Source organism: Heterocephalus glaber, unplaced genomic scaffold, assembly GCF_053883595.1.
Source record: "Heterocephalus glaber isolate CG9 unplaced genomic scaffold, H.glaber_assembly_v1.0 deba00001497, whole genome shotgun sequence".
NCBI lineage: Eukaryota > Metazoa > Chordata > Mammalia > Rodentia > Bathyergidae > Heterocephalus > Heterocephalus glaber.
This window is the reverse complement of record NW_028258320.1, coordinates 44157177-44177859: the sequence shown is the minus strand read 5'-3', so window position 1 is coordinate 44177859 and position 20683 is coordinate 44157177. Positions and strand designations below refer to the sequence as shown.

At 36.7% G+C, this 20683-nt stretch overlaps 2 protein-coding genes across 11 annotated transcripts in view; both read right to left on the bottom strand.

Annotated features, from left to right (window-relative positions):
- Window positions 1–4874, bottom strand: part of Hells (helicase, lymphoid specific) — a 61702-nt gene extending 56828 nt beyond the window's left edge. For 3 of the 9 annotated variants that reach the window (XR_015440371.1, XR_002392572.2, XR_015440372.1), the window contains exons 1-2: window positions 4671–4854; window positions 4165–4277 (exon numbers count right to left, since the gene is read on the bottom strand). Coding sequence is in view for 6 of the 9 variants with exons in the window: in XM_021253081.2 (XP_021108740.1) it covers window positions 4165–4277; window positions 4671–4701 (144 nt within the window). In the remaining 3 variants the exon portion in view is untranslated. Of the gene's footprint in view, window positions 1–4164; window positions 4278–4361; window positions 4523–4670 lie in introns of those variants that run through there. The other 6 variants (XM_021253080.2, XM_021253079.2, XM_021253081.2 and 3 more) reach the window with 6 other exon arrangements.
- A 4128-nt stretch (window positions 4875–9002) lies between these two features.
- Tbc1d12 (TBC1 domain family member 12) overlaps window positions 9003–20683 on the bottom strand; it is a 117860-nt gene continuing 106179 nt past the window's right edge. For both annotated transcript variants that reach the window (XM_004838539.4, XM_021253077.2), the window contains 4 exons: window positions 17837–17965; window positions 17297–17406; window positions 12248–12506; window positions 9003–11033 (listed from right to left, as the gene is read on the bottom strand). In XM_004838539.4, the coding sequence (XP_004838596.2) occupies window positions 10965–11033; window positions 12248–12506; window positions 17297–17406; window positions 17837–17965 (567 nt within the window). In that variant the 3' untranslated portion in view covers window positions 9003–10964. The remainder of the gene's footprint in view (window positions 11034–12247; window positions 12507–17296; window positions 17407–17836; window positions 17966–20683) is intronic.

Here is a 20683-nt window from a genome sequence, read left to right as displayed (position 1 = left end):
AAGCACCACCAATTTGTAATCCACAAATTACAAAAAGTTCTAGGCAGAGGAACACAGACTGATTTTTATTACAGATGAAATGACATTAATGTAGTTGAAAATACTAAGTATTAAATGACAAAGCCACGCATGGTGGCAGATGCCTATAACTTCGGCTACTCTGGAGGCTAAGGCAAGAGGATCCCAAGCTCAAGTCCAGTCTGAACAACTTACTGAGACCTGTCTCATGAAAACAAAACAAAATGGACTCATGTTTAATACTAAATTGTATAGTAGACCCATAAATCCTAAAAAATTCAAAGAATTAATATAATCTGAGAAGTCAGATTTCAGGAAATAGATAAAACCTGTGTTGTCTAAAGGGCAGATAAAGGATCCCTTCTCAGCCTTTTGGCTAGGATCAAGTGTAGTAAAGGACAGACACATGAGAGCAGAGGAGATCAAAAATTTTATCAATGATGGCAGAAGTTCCTACATGAATATTAGCCTCTATAACTGAACTAAAAATCCTAAATAAGTAACTTTATAATTAAAAGGACCTTTAGAGATCTGGTAATACATACCTCTCATTTTATACAGTCTTAGAGAAACTTTTGATAATTAAGGTTATCCAGTTGTTTGTGGCAGATTCTTACTATCCTGCGTTTGAACTAAACCAAACCACTGACTTTTCAACCAAAAGAATGAAAAGGCAAAAACAAAGCCAACCCTCTAAAAAACCCTAATTGTCTCTTCTCACAATTCGTGGTTTCAAATTAGAAGAATCTTATAGCATTTCCCTAGCATGTGTCAGGCCCCAAGCTGAATCCACAGCAGGAAGGATGGACAGAATGGACAGGACATGGATGACAGGAATAAATGAATTTATTTCTAAATTCTAAATAATGTCCCTCTTCTACTTTATATACTATACCTTGGGTGGTTTTTGCAAAGCTAGCTTGTGATGTCTAAGACATTACTCCTATGGACTTGTTTTCCTAATGTCACTCTAGTTGTCTTTCAAAGTAAAAATAGCAGGGTGGGGATTTAGCTCAGTGATTCCGTCACCTGCCTCACAAGTGGACGGACCCAAGTTCAATCCCTGGTACCAAAAAAAAAAAAAGCAAAGTAAAAATGGCGACCATGATTAAATATCTAAGAAAATAATATATGTTCACTACAGAAAAGTTAAATGTCCAAAAATACATTAATTATCAGATGTAGTGGCATGTGCCTGTTATCCCAGGACTCTTGAAGACTGAGGCTAGAGGATCACAAGTTCAAGCGCAGCCTGGGCAATTAAGCAACTCAGGCCCTGTTTCAAAATAAAAAAAGAGTTGGGGAGGTGGGGCCAGGGGCCAAAGATTTATCTCAGTGGTTCCGCCTGCCTCGCAAGCGCAAGGTCCCGAGTTAGATGGCTGGTACCAAAAAAAAAAAAAAAAAGAGTTGGGGAATGAAGCCCTTAATATATTTGGGGTTTGGGCCAGGGATTTAACTCAGTGGTTCTGCTGCCTTCCCCACAAGCATAAGGACTTGAGTTCGATCCCCGGTACCAAAAAAAAAAAAATTATTTGGGGTTTAATTTAGATATAGCTATTAGTACTTTAAATCCTGTCCAGAATAAGTTACCATTTATGTTAAAAAGAGTTAAAGCTTTAAGATGCCATTATGGAATGATATATCATTAAACCATACCAATAGTTAATCTTCAAATCCAATCTGCAATATTTCTGCAAGACTTTCATATCACCATGATCATAGTCATCAGTATTATTGTGGAAATGGGGATTGAAGCTAGGACCTGCCTTCTGCTTGAGTTACAGTGCCAGCCCCAGCCCCTAATTTTTAATTTTGAGATAAGGTCTTGCTAACCAGCTAAACTGCCCAGGCTGGTCTCAACCTGCTATCCTACTGTAATAGCCTCCCAAAGTGCTGGAATTATATATATGTACCACCTCTCTCTCATTGAGCAGTTTGTTGTATAATGGAAAGCACTGACTGGAACACATCTTGGTGGTTAGAATTCATCAGTATACCTAAGGACACTGAGGGTAGAAATTCTCCACTGTCTACCCCATTATCTTTTAACACCAGTCCCAATTGTTTTGAAGTTCTATTTTAGTTTACACACAATATTGCACTGTATGGACCACTCTCCTTTTACCTTTCTAAGAAACCTCACCAATTTTAACTTTCCTCTTCCCCACTTCAAAGGCAATAAGGCTACTCACTACTCCTAAAGCTTAGGAATAATGACTTCTTTTAAAAGGCACGTGAGAACCAGGGATTTAGCTCAGTGGTTTCACCGCCTGACGCACAAGTGCAAGGACCTGAGTTCGATCCCCGGTACCAAAAAAATAAATAAAAGGCACGTGAAAAGACGTACAAAATAAATGAATGTCAAAGTCATTCTCCAGGCTCTTCACAAAAGTTAGAACCTCAAGGCAAAGTAAATGCTTCTCATCAAGGAATTTAAGCTAGCTATTTCTCTCTTTGTATTTTTAAATACATGCCCATAAATATGTTGTTCCTTCAAGAGACTTTAAATTTTTGGACCTCCAGTGAAATGTTTTTAAATCTCAAATAAGGAGTCTCTGAAAGTTATTCTCAGAATTTTCTAGTCACCTAGGCATTAACTTTTTATAAGGCTCAAGTGCAAAAATTCATCAAAATCTTTCAATACCTACACAGATAATGTAATAGAAATGGACCACAATGCTACTTTTGAGACAATTACACATTATTAATAATGAAAGAAACTATATATTTTTAATGTAAAAATTTAATGTGGATTTAAATTACTCTTTAATAGCTGGGCATGGTGATGCAAGCCTGTAATTCCAGCAGTCTGGGAGGCTGAGGCAGGAGTGGAAGTACCAAGCTCAAACTGGGCAAGACTGTCTAAATATTTTTTAAAAATTTTAAAGGGCTCAGAATGTAGCTCAGTGAAAAGGTCTGGGTTCAATCGCCAATACTACAAAAAAATAAAGTTACCATTTAGTTCTACGATGCATAATTTTAAAAAGGAAAATCTATAGGTAGCATGCCTGTCCCTCAACAATAACAATTCTAATAAATTTAATACTGCACAAGAAATGTTTACAAGCTTTAAAATGTCATTCATTAAAAATAGCAGAAGTAAAAAGTCATTTTTGACTCATTTTTCAGCAGAACATATATACAGTACTATGAATTTTGAAAACAAGATATAATTAAAGATGCACTATTCAAGATAAGTACTAACACATCACTCTTACAACCTTCTGAAGTTCACTTTATTCTGGGCATTGGCCCCAAGACCTCTATTTTACAAGTCACTGAGTTACATGGCCAGTAATTATACTGACTGTATTTTCATAATTTTGTGTAGGACACAAAGTACATTACTTTATCATCATTAGTTAATCATCACTTATAATTGCCTCCTAAGTTTTAGGGGCACAGCCTACAAAGCAGGAAGTGATATACCCTAAAGAAACAAAATGATGCCTTTGCTTAGGAGGCACTGAGGCAGGAGCACTGCTGAGAGTTTAAGGCCAGCTGGCTCCATACTTCAAGGACAGCCTAAACTACAAAGCGATATCCTGTCTCAAAAGAACCAAAAATTTGATCACTTAGGAGGAAGATGTCATCAGACTTGGATTCCAACCCAACCTCTGACTAATATTAACTTCTACTACACCTTCTGTCTAGTACATTGTGACTACAAGTTTTAAAGATCAATGTTTGCCAGGGCCGGGGATATAGCTCAGTGGTTTCGCCGCCTGCTGCGCAAGCGCAAGGACCCGAGTTTGATCCCCGGTACCAAAAAAAAAAAAGATCAATGTTTGCCACCAAGAATATTGTTATGGTAGTACTTTAAAAAGGAGATAAGGATGACAAAGGAATGCATTCGCTATCGACTTTGAAATAAGTATAATGGTCAAACAAGCAATTTGAAATGCTTACTCAAAAGAGACGAGATTACTTTATGGTTATTTCAAGACTCATAGAACCCTACTATTCAAAGCACATGTGACGGTTTCTCAAAGATAACATCTGTAAACATTCATAAAAGATAAGAATCAAAGCAGTTTTAAAGTTTATGAAAGCTCCAACTAAATAGAAAAGGAAAGAACACATATCATATTTCCGGGGAAGCCTCAGGTCACAAATTAACGATGATGAACTTGATTCCTAAATTACCTTTTCTAGCATCTTCCGCTCTCTTTCAAGTCCTGCAGCCTCAAGCTGTTCTTCCTCCTCTAGCATGGCTGGGGTAATCACGGCAGTCTCCGGTTGTCCAACCATTTCTGCAGCTAGGAAAATAGTTTTAAACTGTAATTTTAAAAGTTACCAACTACTCAAGCTCGATGCATTTAAAGCAAGAACCAAAGACCTACGGGGCGCCAGCATCACCTCTCAGAAGATACTAGGTCTCCACATCACCACCAATTTTTCCTGACCTCAGTTAATAAACTGGGATGCTCGGGAAAACCCAGCTCTCCGTCTAAAGTTCTCTATGCCAGGCAAATAGGTGCGACTGCTAGGTGCCCTCCACTCACTTGCCCACAGCTTCTCAACCTCCCCCCACCCCCACCCCCGCCCCGCACCAGCCCCGGAGTCAGCTCCATCCCCCACGTTCCGCCGTAGCCTCCAAGCCTCCCATCCCCGCCTGGAGCGCCGCCCGCAGGAAGATTCTCATCACTCACGGCCGCTGCTCGCGGGCCTCTCCGCGGGCATGGCTGCACGCTCACCAGGAACCTGGTTGACTCCTCTTGGAATCCGCAAGGCCGCGTGACAATTACCTACACAGAGACCGGCAGCCGGCTTTCTAACCAAATCCCGGGCCAGGGAAAAACGCGCGCTTCTCCTTCGCGGGAAAATCCTTTGGTCTCGCGATAATTCTAGCTCCCCGCCCGCCCCTGCCGAGGCTACGCGAGATTTGTTGTGGTCCGTGCTTTTGTCGGGGGCCACCGGGGCCAAGCAATGAGCGATTACCTAGGTTTCTTCGCAAAACGAGATGTTGCTGAATCTAGCCTTTAGCGCTGTCCTATCAAATTGTCTAGTGGCTGGGAAGGCCCATTTCGTCATGTACAGATTTTGATCATGGTTCCGGACTAAGCTTGACATCTCACACTGGCAGATGTGACTGAATTCCCCCAGCCAATGATCCTTTAGGAAAGATGCACTAGTATGCAGGTGCGGATGTCCAACAAGAATACTGCCAAGCTTTCCAGCCACTCACCAAGTGTAGTTCACATTTTTCAGTGAAAATCCTCCGGAAATGGCCTAGAGAAGGGTTCTTGCGGGTGGGGAGAGGGGAAATAGGAAATTCAGATTATGGCAGGATTCGAGAAAGTTTTTTAGGATAAGGGAAAGCTGAATGCAGTGCTAACAAAGCCAGCAGAAGATTCAGGAACCAAAAAGCAATAGAGTGGGTGCTAAAGGAGCGGGATGTTTCTTTTTTTTCTCTTAAGCCTTCAAGTCCATTTTTTCTTGTCTATAATCCTTCACAAAGATTTCTTTTGCCTCCGCTCTCCCCACCCAGTTTCTCAATTTATGGTATGACTGTTTTCATTTCTGACTCAACTATTTTAATGATTGTATCTGTACACAATTTAAAACTTTATGATTCACGTCCTACATAATCATCTTCAGCAACCTTCTAACACTATTAACAAAACAGATTATTTTTATTCCCACATTGCAGGTGAGAAAACTGATGAAGTGTAACCTCAATTACTCCTAAACCCTACCTCCACCTCCAGATGTATCTCAATAGTGTAATGCCGTATTACTTTGTCATGCTTTTGCTTCTGATTTGATTTTTAAAACTACTTATATGAACCCTTGAAAGGTAAACATGGGCTTGGGATGTACCTCAATGGTAGAGTCCTTGCTTAACATATGCAACACCCTGGTTCAATCCCCAGTACTGCAGAATATTAAAAAAAAGAAAATCAAAGAAACATGTCTCATCTTTGAGACTGCTACAGATGAAATATGAAAATATATCTCCCAACCTATTAGATGTCTGGTATGTAGTTTGTATTCTCTAAAATCAAAGAATGAATTCTAGGAACAACAGAGGTTAAAAGTAGGAAAATATTTATTGAGGGAGAAAGATACAGCTCCTGAGAGAGACAGGAGAAGACTTCACTTTACAGGGAAGATTTTTGTTTTGTTTTGGTACCAGGGATTGAATTCAGGTCCTTGAGCTTGCAAGACAGGCGGTGGAACCACTGAGCTAAATCCCCAGCCCTACAAGGACGTTTTATAGAGCAAAACCCATGTGGGTACAACGGGGGATACAGCTATGATCAACCAATAAGATTACAAGTATAGACCGTTAGGTAATAGCGATCCAGCAAGGAACAGGGAAGCAAGTCAAGTAGCAAGAGTACATGGAAAGAACAAAGAACTTCTCAGATAGGTGATGGACCTGGGGGTCTTGGTCACCCATTGAGGGGACTGATGCCTATCTAGTATATGTGTTGCCGAAAGTGAGAAGTGTGTAGGCCTGGTCCTTTTTTCGTTATTTTGTTTTGTTTTGTTTTTTTTGGTACCGGGGATCGAAATCGGGTCCTTGCGCTTGCGCAGCAGGCGGCGAAACCTCTGAGCTAAATCCCCGGCCCTTTTTTTCGTTATTTTGAGGCCTGGCCTCCAGCTGATGTGTCTCCAGCCACAGTTGTAGGGTGTTTTTACCTTTTGTCCTGACTTTTTGAGGGCTCAGCCCTGTCTTAACTGTCTATTGTATTTATATGTAACTTAGCTGTCTATAGTAAGACTATACATCTTATGATCTTGCTCCAGATCCTCTAATGGCGTAATAAAAATCTAAACTCTTTATTTGGGCCCAAGAAATCTTAATTGATCTGATCTCTGCCCATCTCTCCAGTTTCAAAGACCATTCAACCTCACTTTTTTTTCCTTGTGGTACTGGCAATTGAAACCAGAAACTTGCACATACTAGGTAAGCACTCTACCACTGAGGTACATTGCCAGCCCAAACTTCACCCTTTTATACACAATGGACTTCTTGCCATTTCTTAGTCTCTTAACCTCGAGTCTGTCCAATCTTTTACTCTTGTTTTTCCACCTGAAAGATGTCTAGGTCTTTGTATGGCTTATATTTTCATTTGATTCAGATCCCCACTTAATGTCATTTCCTCAAAGAACTTTTCTCTAAACACTTATCCTGTATTCTCATGAACTTATTCTTCATATCTTGTTCTAATTATCTATTACTCATCACCATATGATATCATTTGTTTGTTGCTTGTACTACAGTGTAAACTCAGATCTGAAACATTGTCTATTTTATTTACTATTGAGTCGCTAGTACCCAAAATAGTTCCTTGCTTTGCCTGTGATAGATATGGTTGGATTGTTTTTATTTTGGTGTCTGTCATTGAATTTATCTTTCATTTACAACTGTCATTTAAGAAAGATTATGCAGCTCACCAGACACTCAAATTACTTCTGGTTCACTTAGAAATTTCAACATTTAAAGGTTGGTTAGAAGAAAATAACTAGTAGGGGTCAAAAATAGGAGAACTAGGGCCGGGGATTTAGCTCAGTGGTTCCGGCGCCTGCCTTGAAAGCGCAAGGTCCGGAGTTTGATCCCCGCTACCAAAAAAAAAAAATAGGAGAACTGGCCAGGGATTTAGCTCAGTGGTTCTGACACCTGCCTCACAAGCTCAAGGTCCTGAGTTTGATCTCTGGTTCCAAAAAAAAAAAAATAGGAGTATTGAGCTGGGCTGTGATGTATGCTGGTAATCACAGCTACTTTGAAGACTGCAACAATTTAGCTAGACCGTTTTCTCAAAAAAAGGCTGGGGATGTAGGTCAGTTGCAATCCCAAGTACTGTCCCCCTAAAAAGGGGTATGGGGTTGGGATTGTAGCTTACTGGTAGAGCGACTGCCTAGGATGCAAAAATCCAAAGAGGGATAGTAGAAGATTATGGAGTCAGAAAAGACAAGGGACAAAATATTTCCACAAAGGATTAACAGTGTTACAAGGGACAGTTCAAAACACATTTTTCAAAAGAAGATATATAAATGGCCACAGATATATGAAAAAAAAAGTTCAATAAAACTAATCCAGGAAATGCCAATCAAAACCACAATGAAGATCATCTTACTCCAATTAGTATGGCTATTATAAAAAAGACAAAAGATGCCGGGGATTTAGCTCAGTGGTTTTGCCACCTGCCTCGCAAGCACAAGGTCCCGAGTTCGATCCCTGGTACCAAAAAAAAAAAAAAGAAAAAGACAAAAGATAGTAAGTACTGACTAGGATGTCGAGAAAAAGGAACATTGCACATGTTGCTAGGAGTATGAATTAGTACAATCTTTGTGGAAAACAGTATGGAAGTTCTCAAAAAATTAAAAACAGCTGGGTGTGGTGATGCACTCCTGTGACCCAGCACTAAGGAAGGCTGCAGCAGGAAGACTACAAGTTCATGTCTACCCTGGGCAAATAAATTAGTGACTTAGGGTTAAAATAAATAAAAAATGGACTGGAGACAAAAACTCAGTGTGGACACCATGGGTTCAAATCCCCAGTACCTCAAAAATAAATAATAACGGAATTAGCATATGATCCAGCAATCCCACAACTGTGTATATATCCAAGAAAGTCTTCTTTTGGTACCAGAGATTGAACTCAAGACCTTGTGCTTGCCAGGCAGGCACAGTGCCACTGAGCTACGTCCCTAGCCCCCAGCCCCCATGAGTATATATCCAAAAGAAATGAAATCGGTCTATTGAAGACACTTCTATATGCCCATGTTTAATGCAGCACTATTCATAATAACCAAGAAATGCAAACAATCCAAGTGTCCATCAACTGATGAATGGATAAAGAAAATACAGTATGTATATACCACGTAAAACTATTCATTAAAAAAGAACGAAGAAAAAATATGAAATATACAAACAATTGAAACACCATTTTCATATTATCTTCTGTATTTTAGGAAAGCTTATTTTTAGTTGAAAATATACTTTAACCAAAAAATGGAAAACCTGACAAACACTGACCATGAAAATAATCATTTATTGCCTGTATATAAGGTTGAAGGGAGGAAAACACAGTACAGTATTTTAGCTGCTAGTACTGAAAGTCTCAAAAGACTGAAAGCGTAGTACATCCTTTGGAAGAAAAATCTGCCTTCTCCCTATCCCCTGCCAAAAAAAGGGTATTTTTTCCCCTCCAGATGTAGTTAACTAAACCAGATATCCCCAAAGTAATGAAGACTCATTTTCAAGTAATTACTCTGCTCACAAGTTTTATTTACACAGTAATTGTTACTAGTGGTTTTCAGTGAATTCCTTGTACTTACATTTTATATACACATTTATATATGCAAGGTAAAGAAACTGTACAATAATAAAAAATAAGAAAAAATACAGTAAATACATAAAAGTAAGATTAAATTTAGGCAGGTCATAAAACCTCAATGAGATTACTGCCAGAGGTTATATTCCCTCTATCAGGGACACCAATACCAAGGAAACTGTTACCAGAGTTGAAAGGTCATCTTAAAACCTATTAAAACCCTGGACACTCCCTCAGTATTTTATCACTTAACACTAAGCAAGCCCCTGTGACAGGAGTTAACTTCTGAGGGTTCCACTAGTAGTCCCTAGGCTAGAATGACCCATAGGGTAAAAATATATGGGCACCCCCTGGTCCCATACTCCTACTAAAGAGGCAGTCACTATACTAACAAGGATCTCAGGCTTGTTAGTTTGAAGATTACACACACAGACATCACTAACAGAAATAGTGTGCTTAATATTGCAACACAAAAACTATAAATTTAATCATTAGCCACACAGTATGTTATACAGATAACACTTATAACACTTAAGTGATTTAATTTAGGTTCGAAACTTAATACATTTAATGCCAATTTATCGATGATTAATAATGTATTTGCTATGCCATCAGAGTTAGACTCAGAAAAAAAGTTAATTTTTCCCTTTTATTTCCACTGATTAGAAAAAATTATGCATAGTATTTCATAAGTCATGGACTTAGCTAAGTATAAGCTTTCAAATTTCAAACAAATTAACAAATTTTGCTTCTATAAACAGAGAAAGACTTTTAACTAAAAAATTTAGTATTTTCAAGTAGTATGCTACTTAAGAACTCCCAGAATTCATTACTTTTTACTCTTACCAGTGAAAAGCCTCATTTATATTTTTAGACTTACTCTCAAAGTCGTCTTCAGTCCACTAAAGTGCAAATAACTTTCATTCTACTAATTAATTTTCTTAATGTTACATTACTGTTTGAACAATTTGTCAGATTAGAAGCTGAAAGGCTAAAATTCTTTCAGTGACAAGAATTCCTTAAGGAAGATAAATTCCCTTCAAGGACAAATAGAAACAACTGTGGTGGTACAAAACCTAAACAAACAAACAATCTTCCACCAGTATTTCCAGTTCCCAGATAATTCACATTTTCTCCACTTGCCAACGAAGATAACTTCAGTGACTTAGTGTACATACAAAGTTGCTTATTCTTGGTCTATAATACAATCTTCAAAAGTTTGGAACTAGAGATAACATCTGTATTACAGCATTTTGGAGGTTAAAGTAATATGGAACAATTCTACTCTGACCTTCAAAGAGCTTCTGTGGTAATTATGAAAGAAAAAATGTAAAAATTTGAAGAATCTCCAAAGCTATTTAAAAAATTCATTGCATTAAACTGTTCATTCCAAATTATGGATTCTAAAATAGCCATTTAAACTTTTTCCTCTGAAAAAATGGGTATCCCTACAAAATACTTTTTTTTCATTAATACTGTCAATAAATTACTCATTTCATTACTTTGGCCATGGAATTTTGAACCAGATTCATGATTTCCACTTCATGATTCTTTTTAATTTCTCCAACATTTTCTTCGATCCTTTTTACATAGGAAACAAAAAGGACTTGTACTCCTCCAAAAAAAGTTTATATTTCCATTAGTCTGTTAATTTTGAAGATTAGCTTTTTAGAGCAGGACTGGTGTTCTTCTCTCCTTCTTTAATATCCTTCAAAACAGATGCAAAGACCTGGAAATTAAATAAAATAAAGATTAATCCTCAAAAACTACCACCCAAACTGATAATGTAAGTTGGTGGTACAGTGCTTGCCTAGCATGCACGAGGCCCTGGTTTCCATCCCTAGCACCAATAAAAAAGATTGGGGAAAAAAAAGAAAAGAAAAACCTACCACCCAAATTAGAGATTTAAATAACTATAGCGCTTATTAACATAAAAAAGCTTTAGCACACTTAACTCTATCCCCTGAAAGATTGTTATTCTCAATCCTCTTGGTTTTTTTGTTGTTGTTGTTTTGTTTTGTTTTTTTTGGTACAGGGGATCCAACTCGGGTCCTTGTGCTTGTGAAGCAGGCAGTGGAACCACTGAGCTAAATCCCCAGCCCTATCCTCTTGTTTTTTTAAATCCAATTATATAAAATATGATTATATTACAGTGTTCATCAATTGCCTAATATTCTGATCTGGTAACAGCACGTATTCTGAACCAATATTCTTACATTTCATTTTCATGAGCAATCATTGATGGATCAAGTAATAATGCTTCTTTTATGTCATTTAATTTAGATGGGCAGTATGTTTGCTTCCTTAACAAGATTAAGCATCTGAACTGGGTGTGGTGATTCACACTTGTAATCCTAGCACTTGGAAGGCTGAGGCAGAAGGATCGCCACAAGTTCAGGGCCAGCCTGGGCTAACAGTGAGCTCAAGGCCAGTCTGAACTACATAGCAAGACCGTCTCAAAAAAAAAAAAAAAAATAACCATTTAAAAAGCCAGGATCATATATTAGAAAACTCTTAGTACATAGCAGTGTTTATTAAAATTGTTACGTATTTGAAATAACAAACTAATTATATAACAGCTCTGGGAAAAAATGACTTTTGGGCCGGGGATTTAACTCAGTGGTTCCAGTGCCTACCTCAAAAGCGCAAGGTCCCGAGTTCGATCCCTGGTACCAAAAAAAAAAAAAAAGAAAGAAAGGAAAAATGACTTTTGTGGGTTGTAGCTCAAAAAAGCTGGTGGATTCACATGATAATGAAACCCTAGGTTTGGAGAGATGGAAGAGGGACAGTCTATTTTGAACTCTTGCTTTTTCAAAGCCAAAAATTATTTTTCAAAGATAACATTTATTTAAGCACTAACACTTGAGAAATATATAACTTTTTTTTTTACAAAAAGTCAAAGGATTGTTTTAACACATTAGAAGTAAAAATATTTCACTGTACCTGAGTCCATTTTTTGGTGCTGTTCTGCATCTGAATCGCTGCAATACAGCTGAACAGCTTTTCTGATGTGATATCCTCTGGTAATTTAGTTAGAAACTGTGCTATATGAATAAAGTCCATCTGTAGAAGAATATCTTCATATAACCGGAGGATTCCTAATCCTGTCCTAAATAAAAATTCCTCCCCATCTCTGCAAAATACATCCCAGACTCGACAGGCCAGATCCAGTGGTAGCGATTTGCTATATAGTGTGAAGATCCTAAAATTAGATGGAAAACAGTCATTGAACTTTTTCACTTACTGATTCATTAAGCATACCTATAGGAATAAAAACAGTGTTTAACTAGGGATAAAAAAGCAAATAAAATATGCCTCTTCCCTCAATCTTGAATAGCAGGAAATAATAATACGTAATAAAATTATATAAATTTACCTTACACTGAGGAAAAGCCCAATATAATCAAGAGTGGTTAAAGGTATGGGCTTTGAAACCAGAATAAGAAAGCTTGAAGTTTGAATTTGCCATTTAATTATATGAACTTGAGTGAGATATTTAGCCTCATTGTACTTCAGTTTCCTCATTAGTAAACTAAAGATATTACCTACCTTAAGATCAGTCTGAAAACTACAAGAGTTAATAAAGTGCTTAGAACAGTGTCTGACACACAAGAAATGATTAGGACTAGGGTTGTAGCTCAGTGGTAGACTGCATGCTTAGCATATGCAAGGCTCTGGGTTTAATCCAAGCACAAAAAAAGAAAAGAAATGCTTATTATTTTATGAGAAACCCAAATCCCATCTTTTAGGAACATAATACAAACCCATAAAATCTGACTTTCTCTTTTCCTTTCCATAAACATCCATCATTTTGTTTTCCAACAGAATCACTGAAATGGTTTTGCTCTTCCTTTCTGACAATCTCTCACCATGAAATTCTTTATTCCATGGCCTTTCAGGTGGCATTAGGGATGGGGGAGTTGGAAGCATAGGTACTAGAATGCTTGTCTTGAAGTTGCCTTGTCAAAGAAAGAAAGGACGTAACTTTTTTTTTTCTTTTTTGGTCGTACTACTGGGGTATGAACCCACGGCCTTCTCACTGAGCTACATTCCCCTTGCTAAGACCCTAAGTTGGCCAGGCTGGGCTTGAAATTGCAATCTTCCTTCCTCAGCCTCCTAGAGCGCTGGGATTACAGGTATATGCCACTAGACCTGGCCAGGATACAACTTTTTACTTTGATTGCATGTTTATTTGAGATAATGCTGAGGAATTTGAGGAAGGGAGCTAAAAGCTATTTTTATAAACAACAAACAAAAAACCCTTAGTGCTATCATTTACTCATTTTCCCTTGAAAAAATGATTTTGAGATTTCTATATAATAAGTTCAACAAAGGTAGTGAAAAAATCCATCTCTACTTTTAAAATTATAAACATTTAATTGCATAACAAAAGGCATACTCTTGGTACTACAAAAAATACTAACTTTACTGTTAAAAATGATAAAGGGTATAAGAAGTGCCTAGACAGTTGCTAATACACAGTACTCATTCTCTACATCAGCTGTGACCCTAACATGTCCCATGTTTCTCAAGATTGACAATTGAGCATTTTTTTAAAATCCCTTCCTGAGAGAATTAGTATCTAATCTTGGTTCTTTGGGTTTCATGATTATCTTGGGTCCTTCCTAGAGGAACACTAAGGTTCCTAGTGGAAATTGAGGTGTATACATTAAAAACTAACTTTTAAAAAAACCCTAAATAAATGAAGGGCCAAATTAGAAAGACATCACATTTGATCAACTTATTTTAGGATTAATTGCTCCATCTCTTTGGCAAAATTTTTTAGCCATTCTAAAATCAATTGGCTACTACTCACCAGGTAAACCCTCCATATTAGAACAGCAAGTTTTGTAGAATTCAGCAGTGAAGCCATCAGGGCCCGGGCTTTTCTTCATTGGTAAGTTTTTAATTACATTTTCAATTTCATTGATTGATATTGGGTTGTTCAGAATTTTTAGGTCTTCTTTGTTCAACTTTGGTAATTCGTATGTATCTAGAAATCTGTCCATTTCTTCTGTGTTTTCCATCTTATTGGCATATAGGTTCTCAAAGTAGCTATTGATGATCCTCTGGATTTCTTCTGGATCTGTTGTAATTTCACCCTTTTCATTCCTGATTGCATAGATTTGGGCCTTTCCTTTCCTTTTTCTGATAAGGTTGTCTAAGTGTTTGTTAATTTTGTTTATTCTTTCCAAGAACCAACTCTTGGCTTCATTGATCTTTTGTACTGTTCCGTTAGTCTCCATTGCATTGATTTCTGCCCTGATCTTTATAATTTCCTCCCTTGTATGAGCTTTAGGTTTGTCCTGCTCTTCTTTTTCTAGAAGCTTGAGGTTCAGCATTAGGTTGTTTATTTGACCTCACTCTGTTTTTCTAATATGAATATTCACTGCTATAAATTTCCCTCAGACTGCTTTCATTGTGTCCCATAAATTCTGATATGTTGTACTGGCATTGTCATTTAATTGTAGAAACTATCTGACTTTTTCTTTAATTTCCTCTGTGTCCCATTGGTTGTTCAGGAGTGTGCTGTTAAATTCCCACGCGTTTATAAAATTCTTGTCGTTTCTTTTGCTATTGATGTCCAATTTCATTGCACTATGATCTGATACTATACAGGGGATAACTTCAATTCCTTTGCATTTACTTAAACATGTTCTATGAGCAAGTATGCAGTCCATTTGGAGAATGACCCATGTGCAGCTGAAAAGAATATTCTGATTTTGTGGGGTGGAACACCTTGTAAACATCTGTGAAGTTCATTTGTTCAAGAGTTTGATTGAGTTCTAGTATTTCCTTAGTTTCTGTCTAGTTGATCTATTTATGACAGTGGGGTACTGAGGTCCCCCACTACTATTGTATTAGTACTTATTTAATTTTTCATGTCCATTAATATTTGTTTTATTTATTTGAGTGCACTAGTATGTGATGCATATATATTTATGATTGTTATCTCTTCCTCTTGGGTTATTTTCTTTACAAGGATGTAGTGGCCTTCTCAGTCTCTCTTAATTAGTGTTGGTTTCAAATCCATTTTATCTGCAAAGAAGAAAGCTACTCCTGCTTTTTCGGGGGGTTCCTGTCACATGGAGTATTGTTTCCCACCCTTTAACTTTCAGTCTATGAGTTTCTTTCTGAATTAAGTGTGTTTCTTGTATGCAGCATATTGTTGGATCTTGCTTCTTGATCCATCCTGCCAGTCTATTTCTTTTGATTGGTGAATTGAGACCACTGACACTGATGGTTATAACTGATATGTATTGACTTATCCTTGTCATGACCTTTTCCTGTTGTTGGATTCTCCCCCTTTACATTTAATTTCTTGTCTTGCCTCATGGATTCACTCTGCTGGGCTTCCTGTGCTTGTGATCCTCATTGTCTTTTCCTAGGATATTGTTTAAAATTTTTTGGAGTGCTGGTTTGGTATTCATGAAGTTTCTCAGGTGTTCTTTGTTGTGAAAGTATCTTTTTTCTCCATCAATTATAAAAGATAGTTTTGCAGGGTACATCAATCTGGGTTGGAAATTATTTTCGTTTAGGGCTTGAAGTATTTCCTCCAGGCTCTTCTTGCCTTGAGGGTTGTGTTGAGTAGTCTGTTGTGATTCTGATGGGCTTTCCTTTATATGTGATTTGTTTCTTTTCTCTAACTGCTTATAGTATTTTGTTCTGTTGGGTTTCAGGGATCTTGACTATTATATGCCAAGGTGTAGATTTTTTTTAATCACAGCTAGTCGGAGTCCTATATACCTCACTTATCTGTATATCAAGTTTTTTTCCCTGCTTGGGAAGTTTTCTGCCATTACTTCTGTGAACAGTTTTTTTATGTTGTTTGTACTATCTCCTGTTTCTGCACTCACTCTCATCAGTTTGTAATAGCTAAAACTTGGAAACAGTACAACTGCCCATCAACTGGAGACTGGATAAAGAAGATGTGATTTTTAAATAAAATGTAGTACTACTCAACCATAAAGAATGAGAAACCAGAGACATTTATAGCTAAATGGATGCACATTGAGGCCATACTTTTGAGTGAAATAAATAGGACACACATGTGTAAATACTGAATAGTTTCTCTGGTGTGAAAAACTGAAAGTGTAAATAAGGATCCAAATGTATAATAGATAATGTGAAATAGGAAGAAAAGGTCGAAAAGAGAAGGGCAAGAGGAACTGGGAGGGATACGGGAAGGGAAGGAAAAGAAAGGAATAAATACAAGAGAATGAAAAAATGGAAACAAAGTCTTTATAAATAGGGAGGGGTGGAGGGGTTGAAGGGAGAGCAGGGGAATGGAAAAAAAAAAAAAAGAACCAAGATACATCATCTAAAGGTACAAATTCCCAATGATGAATGTCATCATACTGTATACCTAAAATGTACCAATAAACTTAATGAATTTTTTAAAAAGAACAGAGAGTTTTGAATTGGAAAGATGAAAAAAGACATTAGCACCTAAATAAAGTATCATTTCTCTGTCAGAAAGCTAGATAAGGGCTGTGGATTTAGCTCAGTGGTTTCGCCGCCTGCTGCGCGAGCACAAGGACCCGAGTTCAATACCCCCCCAGTACCAAAAAAAAAAAAAAGAAAGCTATGATAAGTCTTGAAAAACAGGTCTTAGTAAAGATATATTATCATAATTCCTTATATGGTAAGAATAAAGGAACAGCAATAGCAATCTTTCTGAAAGCTTAACATATGCTAGGCACTGAATGAGACAATCCATGTAAAACACTCAGACTATAAATCAAGATACAGATATTACTATTCCATTTTTTAGATAAGAAAATAAAATAAACTGAAAAATTCTAATTACAACCCAGATTCCATGCTCTTAATCAAATACGTTCCCACAAAAATATGGGAATTCTTCTTTTTCTAAAATAAGATTCTTCTACATGTATTATCCCATGCATGAGATTTAGTATAGTTCTAAAACACATAAAAAGTTAGATTATTTCTTTTTCATTATCATTTGTTATTTATGTTATGACTTACCAGTCTATCAAATATATATCTGGTGTAAGACTGTAAGATTTGAAATGAAGAAATAGTTTGGAGAGATTTTCTTCAAAGAATACTTCAAATGTTGCAAAATATTTCAACATCTATAGACAGACAAATCAATAAAATTATGAAAAGCTATACTCTAGAAATAGAGATAAATCCTTAAATTTTAATAGCACATTTTGTGTATTAGCACTGAATCTTCTCATCAAATAGTCCTTAAAACTACAGTTCAATGAAATGTTTATATTCAGATTATCTTAAGTCTTCTAATTATTGGTTTGTATTGTTTTTACTCTTTTTTTGTTGTTTTTTTTTATTTTTTGAGAAGGTACTGCTTTGTAGTTCAGTCTGGCCTTGAACTCACTATGTAGCCCAGCCTGCCTTCAAACTCATGGTGATCCTCCTGCCTTAGCCTCCCAAGTGCTGGGATTACAGGCATGTGCCACCATGTCTAGCTCTGGTTTTACTCTTAAGGGGACATTCAGAATACAGAAGCATACAAACATAATCCTCTCCAAATGTTCATACCATGCTGTGATCCACACGAAAAAAGGCCAATTGGCATGGCTTATTCAGTAGATTTGCAAATGCAATGAAGGCATCTGCTTCTTCCAAATTGAGAATAAGTACTGCTGCAATGAAGGACATCCCTTGGACCTTCAAAAGTAAAAGAAAATCAAAATGGATTTAAATAATTCTATATGCTTTATTGTACTCTTGAAGAATTAGTCACATTACAAAAATTTACCAAGATTTTTTTTCTTTCTACTAAAGAGAACTCCTCAAATTATGAAATATCCCTATTTCTACATTGCTTGTTCATATGTTATGATTTAAATACTACTAGGGAAAATTTTTAGAAAAAAATTATCAGCTTTTTCTTGCTACAAAAGCCTACCTCAGTATACTACCTATTTAGTTTGTATTTCCTATTGGTCTGAATTCTTTCAAAATAAATGTATAGTCACAAAATTTAGTGAAAATCAGGTGATTGTTTTCTTCTTATAACACAATTCCAAGACAGCAGGGGTTGTAGGGGTTGAGATAGCCTGGATTCCTGGGAAAGCAAGAGAGAGAAATGGAAAAAAACCCATTCCAAAATGGAAAAGACGCACTGGTAAAGAAAGAGAAAAATGGGAACAACAGGACCAGCCTAGTTGAAGCATAAAGATTTATAATGAGAATAATGGAAGTGTTTGGGGGAAGTAGGTTATACTCATGTGATAGAAGGCCTTGAGTAAAAGGCTAAGACATACAGATGCTTATGTGTGAGTTATCAGAAACAATTACACATCTCTAATTAAAAAAATAAAAAAGTTGTCAAGCACTTGGGCTAGAGATTTGTATGATAGACTTACACAGGTAGATCATGAGGAATAGCCATCTGTTTTGAAAGAGCTGCGTACAATCACAATCTGTCCTTTTTTGCTTTTTAATTTACTTCAGTATGGATTTCCACTCCACTGCTACATTATGTTGAGACTTCTCTTGCTAGCATGACTAGTGATGTTCATTGTAAAGCCCAGCAGGAACTCACAGCATTCTCTTAGCTTCTGTGATTCAGTATTTCTTTGTTCTCCTCCTACTTCTTTGGGTTTCTCTGAGTATTCTTTGCCTATTTGATCTTCTAGAGTATAAACTGCATGAATATATAGACACTATAGGAGGCAGAATAATTGTCCCTTAAAGACATTCATGTCCTAATCCTCAGAACCATGAAAATGTTACAATACATGGTAAAAGGGACTTGACAGATGTGATTAAGTAAAACCTTGAAATGGGAAGATTATCCTGGATCATCCCGGTGGGCCCAAAACAATCATCACAAAGAACCTTGTAGTGAAAAAGGAAGTCAGAAGGGCCAGGGATTTAGCTCAGTGGTTTTGCTGCCTGCTGCGCAAGCGGCAAGGACCCAAGCTCGATCCCTGGTACCGAAAAAAAAAAAAAAAAAAGGAAGTCAGAAGAGTCAAGAGAGAAACCTTAAATTCTGATGAAATTCTGAACTATTGGCTTTCAAGACAGAGATATGGGACCAGAGCCAAAGAATATAGGCAGCCTCTAAAAGACGTAAAAGGAAAAAAAATGGTTTCTGCTCTGGGCCCACAGAAGGCAAACAGGTCCACCAATTCCTTGACTTGAACTCAGTAAAATCTCTTTCAAATCTCTGCAGAACTATCAAACAAATTTGCACTGTTTGAACCCACTAAATTTCTGGTAATTTGGTATAACAACAATACGAAAGTAATAGAGAAACCAGACAGCATCTGTTTGTTCATAGTTGTATTCTTAGTACTACAATATTTACTGAATGAATATAAGGGGCAAAGTGTTAATCATCAGTAACAGAATGGTAGCAAAGCAAATAGAGGGGATTAAAGTTATACTTAATTGAATTTAAGATGCTATTAATTTGATATATTATTTTATATGCTATGAAAAATGCAGCCAATTAAACAACGGCAATGTTTTATCACTTATTTTTAATTTATGCATATTCATGAAGCTATTTAAGCCCATTCAGATTTATATCATATATCACTCTTGTGCATATATGAAAGGGAAATAAAAAGATTTACACTGTTTGAGAAGTCTTTTATTTACCTACTCATGGTGTGATGCAATGAAAAAGACCTTTCATTTATGATAGTATTCCTGTCAAAAATGTTTAACTTGAATCTAATCATGAGAAATCATAATAGAATTTAAATTCCACTGGATGTTTTTAAAGAAGTATAAAATGTCCAGTGCTAAAAGTGGAATCCTTTATAATTAAACTTACAATACAAAAAATTTAAATCTCAGCTTAAATATGTGTAAGGAATACACTGAATACCTGCCCAAGACAGTTTGAAAACTGCTCAAATTGCACTTTCACCATAAAGACAATCTCACCACTTTTTAAAATACTACAACCTGTTCCACCCCTAATCTAGCCCTTCCTCTCTTTACCATCCCATATTTTTGCCATAGTGCTTTATCATCTTTTATTTCTTTTTTTTTTTTTTTTGGTACTGGGGATCGAACTCAGGTCCCTCCGCTTGCAAGGCAGGCGGCAGAACCACTGAGCTAAATCCCTGGCCCTTATCATCTTTTAATATGGTATGATTTACTCGTTTATTGTTTCCCCCTTCTAAACTAAACATTATAAGAGGAATAATCTTTTGTTCTCTAAAGTATCTCGTGATTAGAACAATGCCTAGCATGTAGTATTAATAAGCATATAAATATGCATTTGAGTGCATGAATGAACAAACACAAAAACAAACATGCAACAGAACCAAATACCTTGTACCAGACAGCTGCCTTACAATGATGCCTCTAAAATTCAATTAAAGGTGACAAGGGCCGGGGATATAACTCAGCAGCACAACGCCT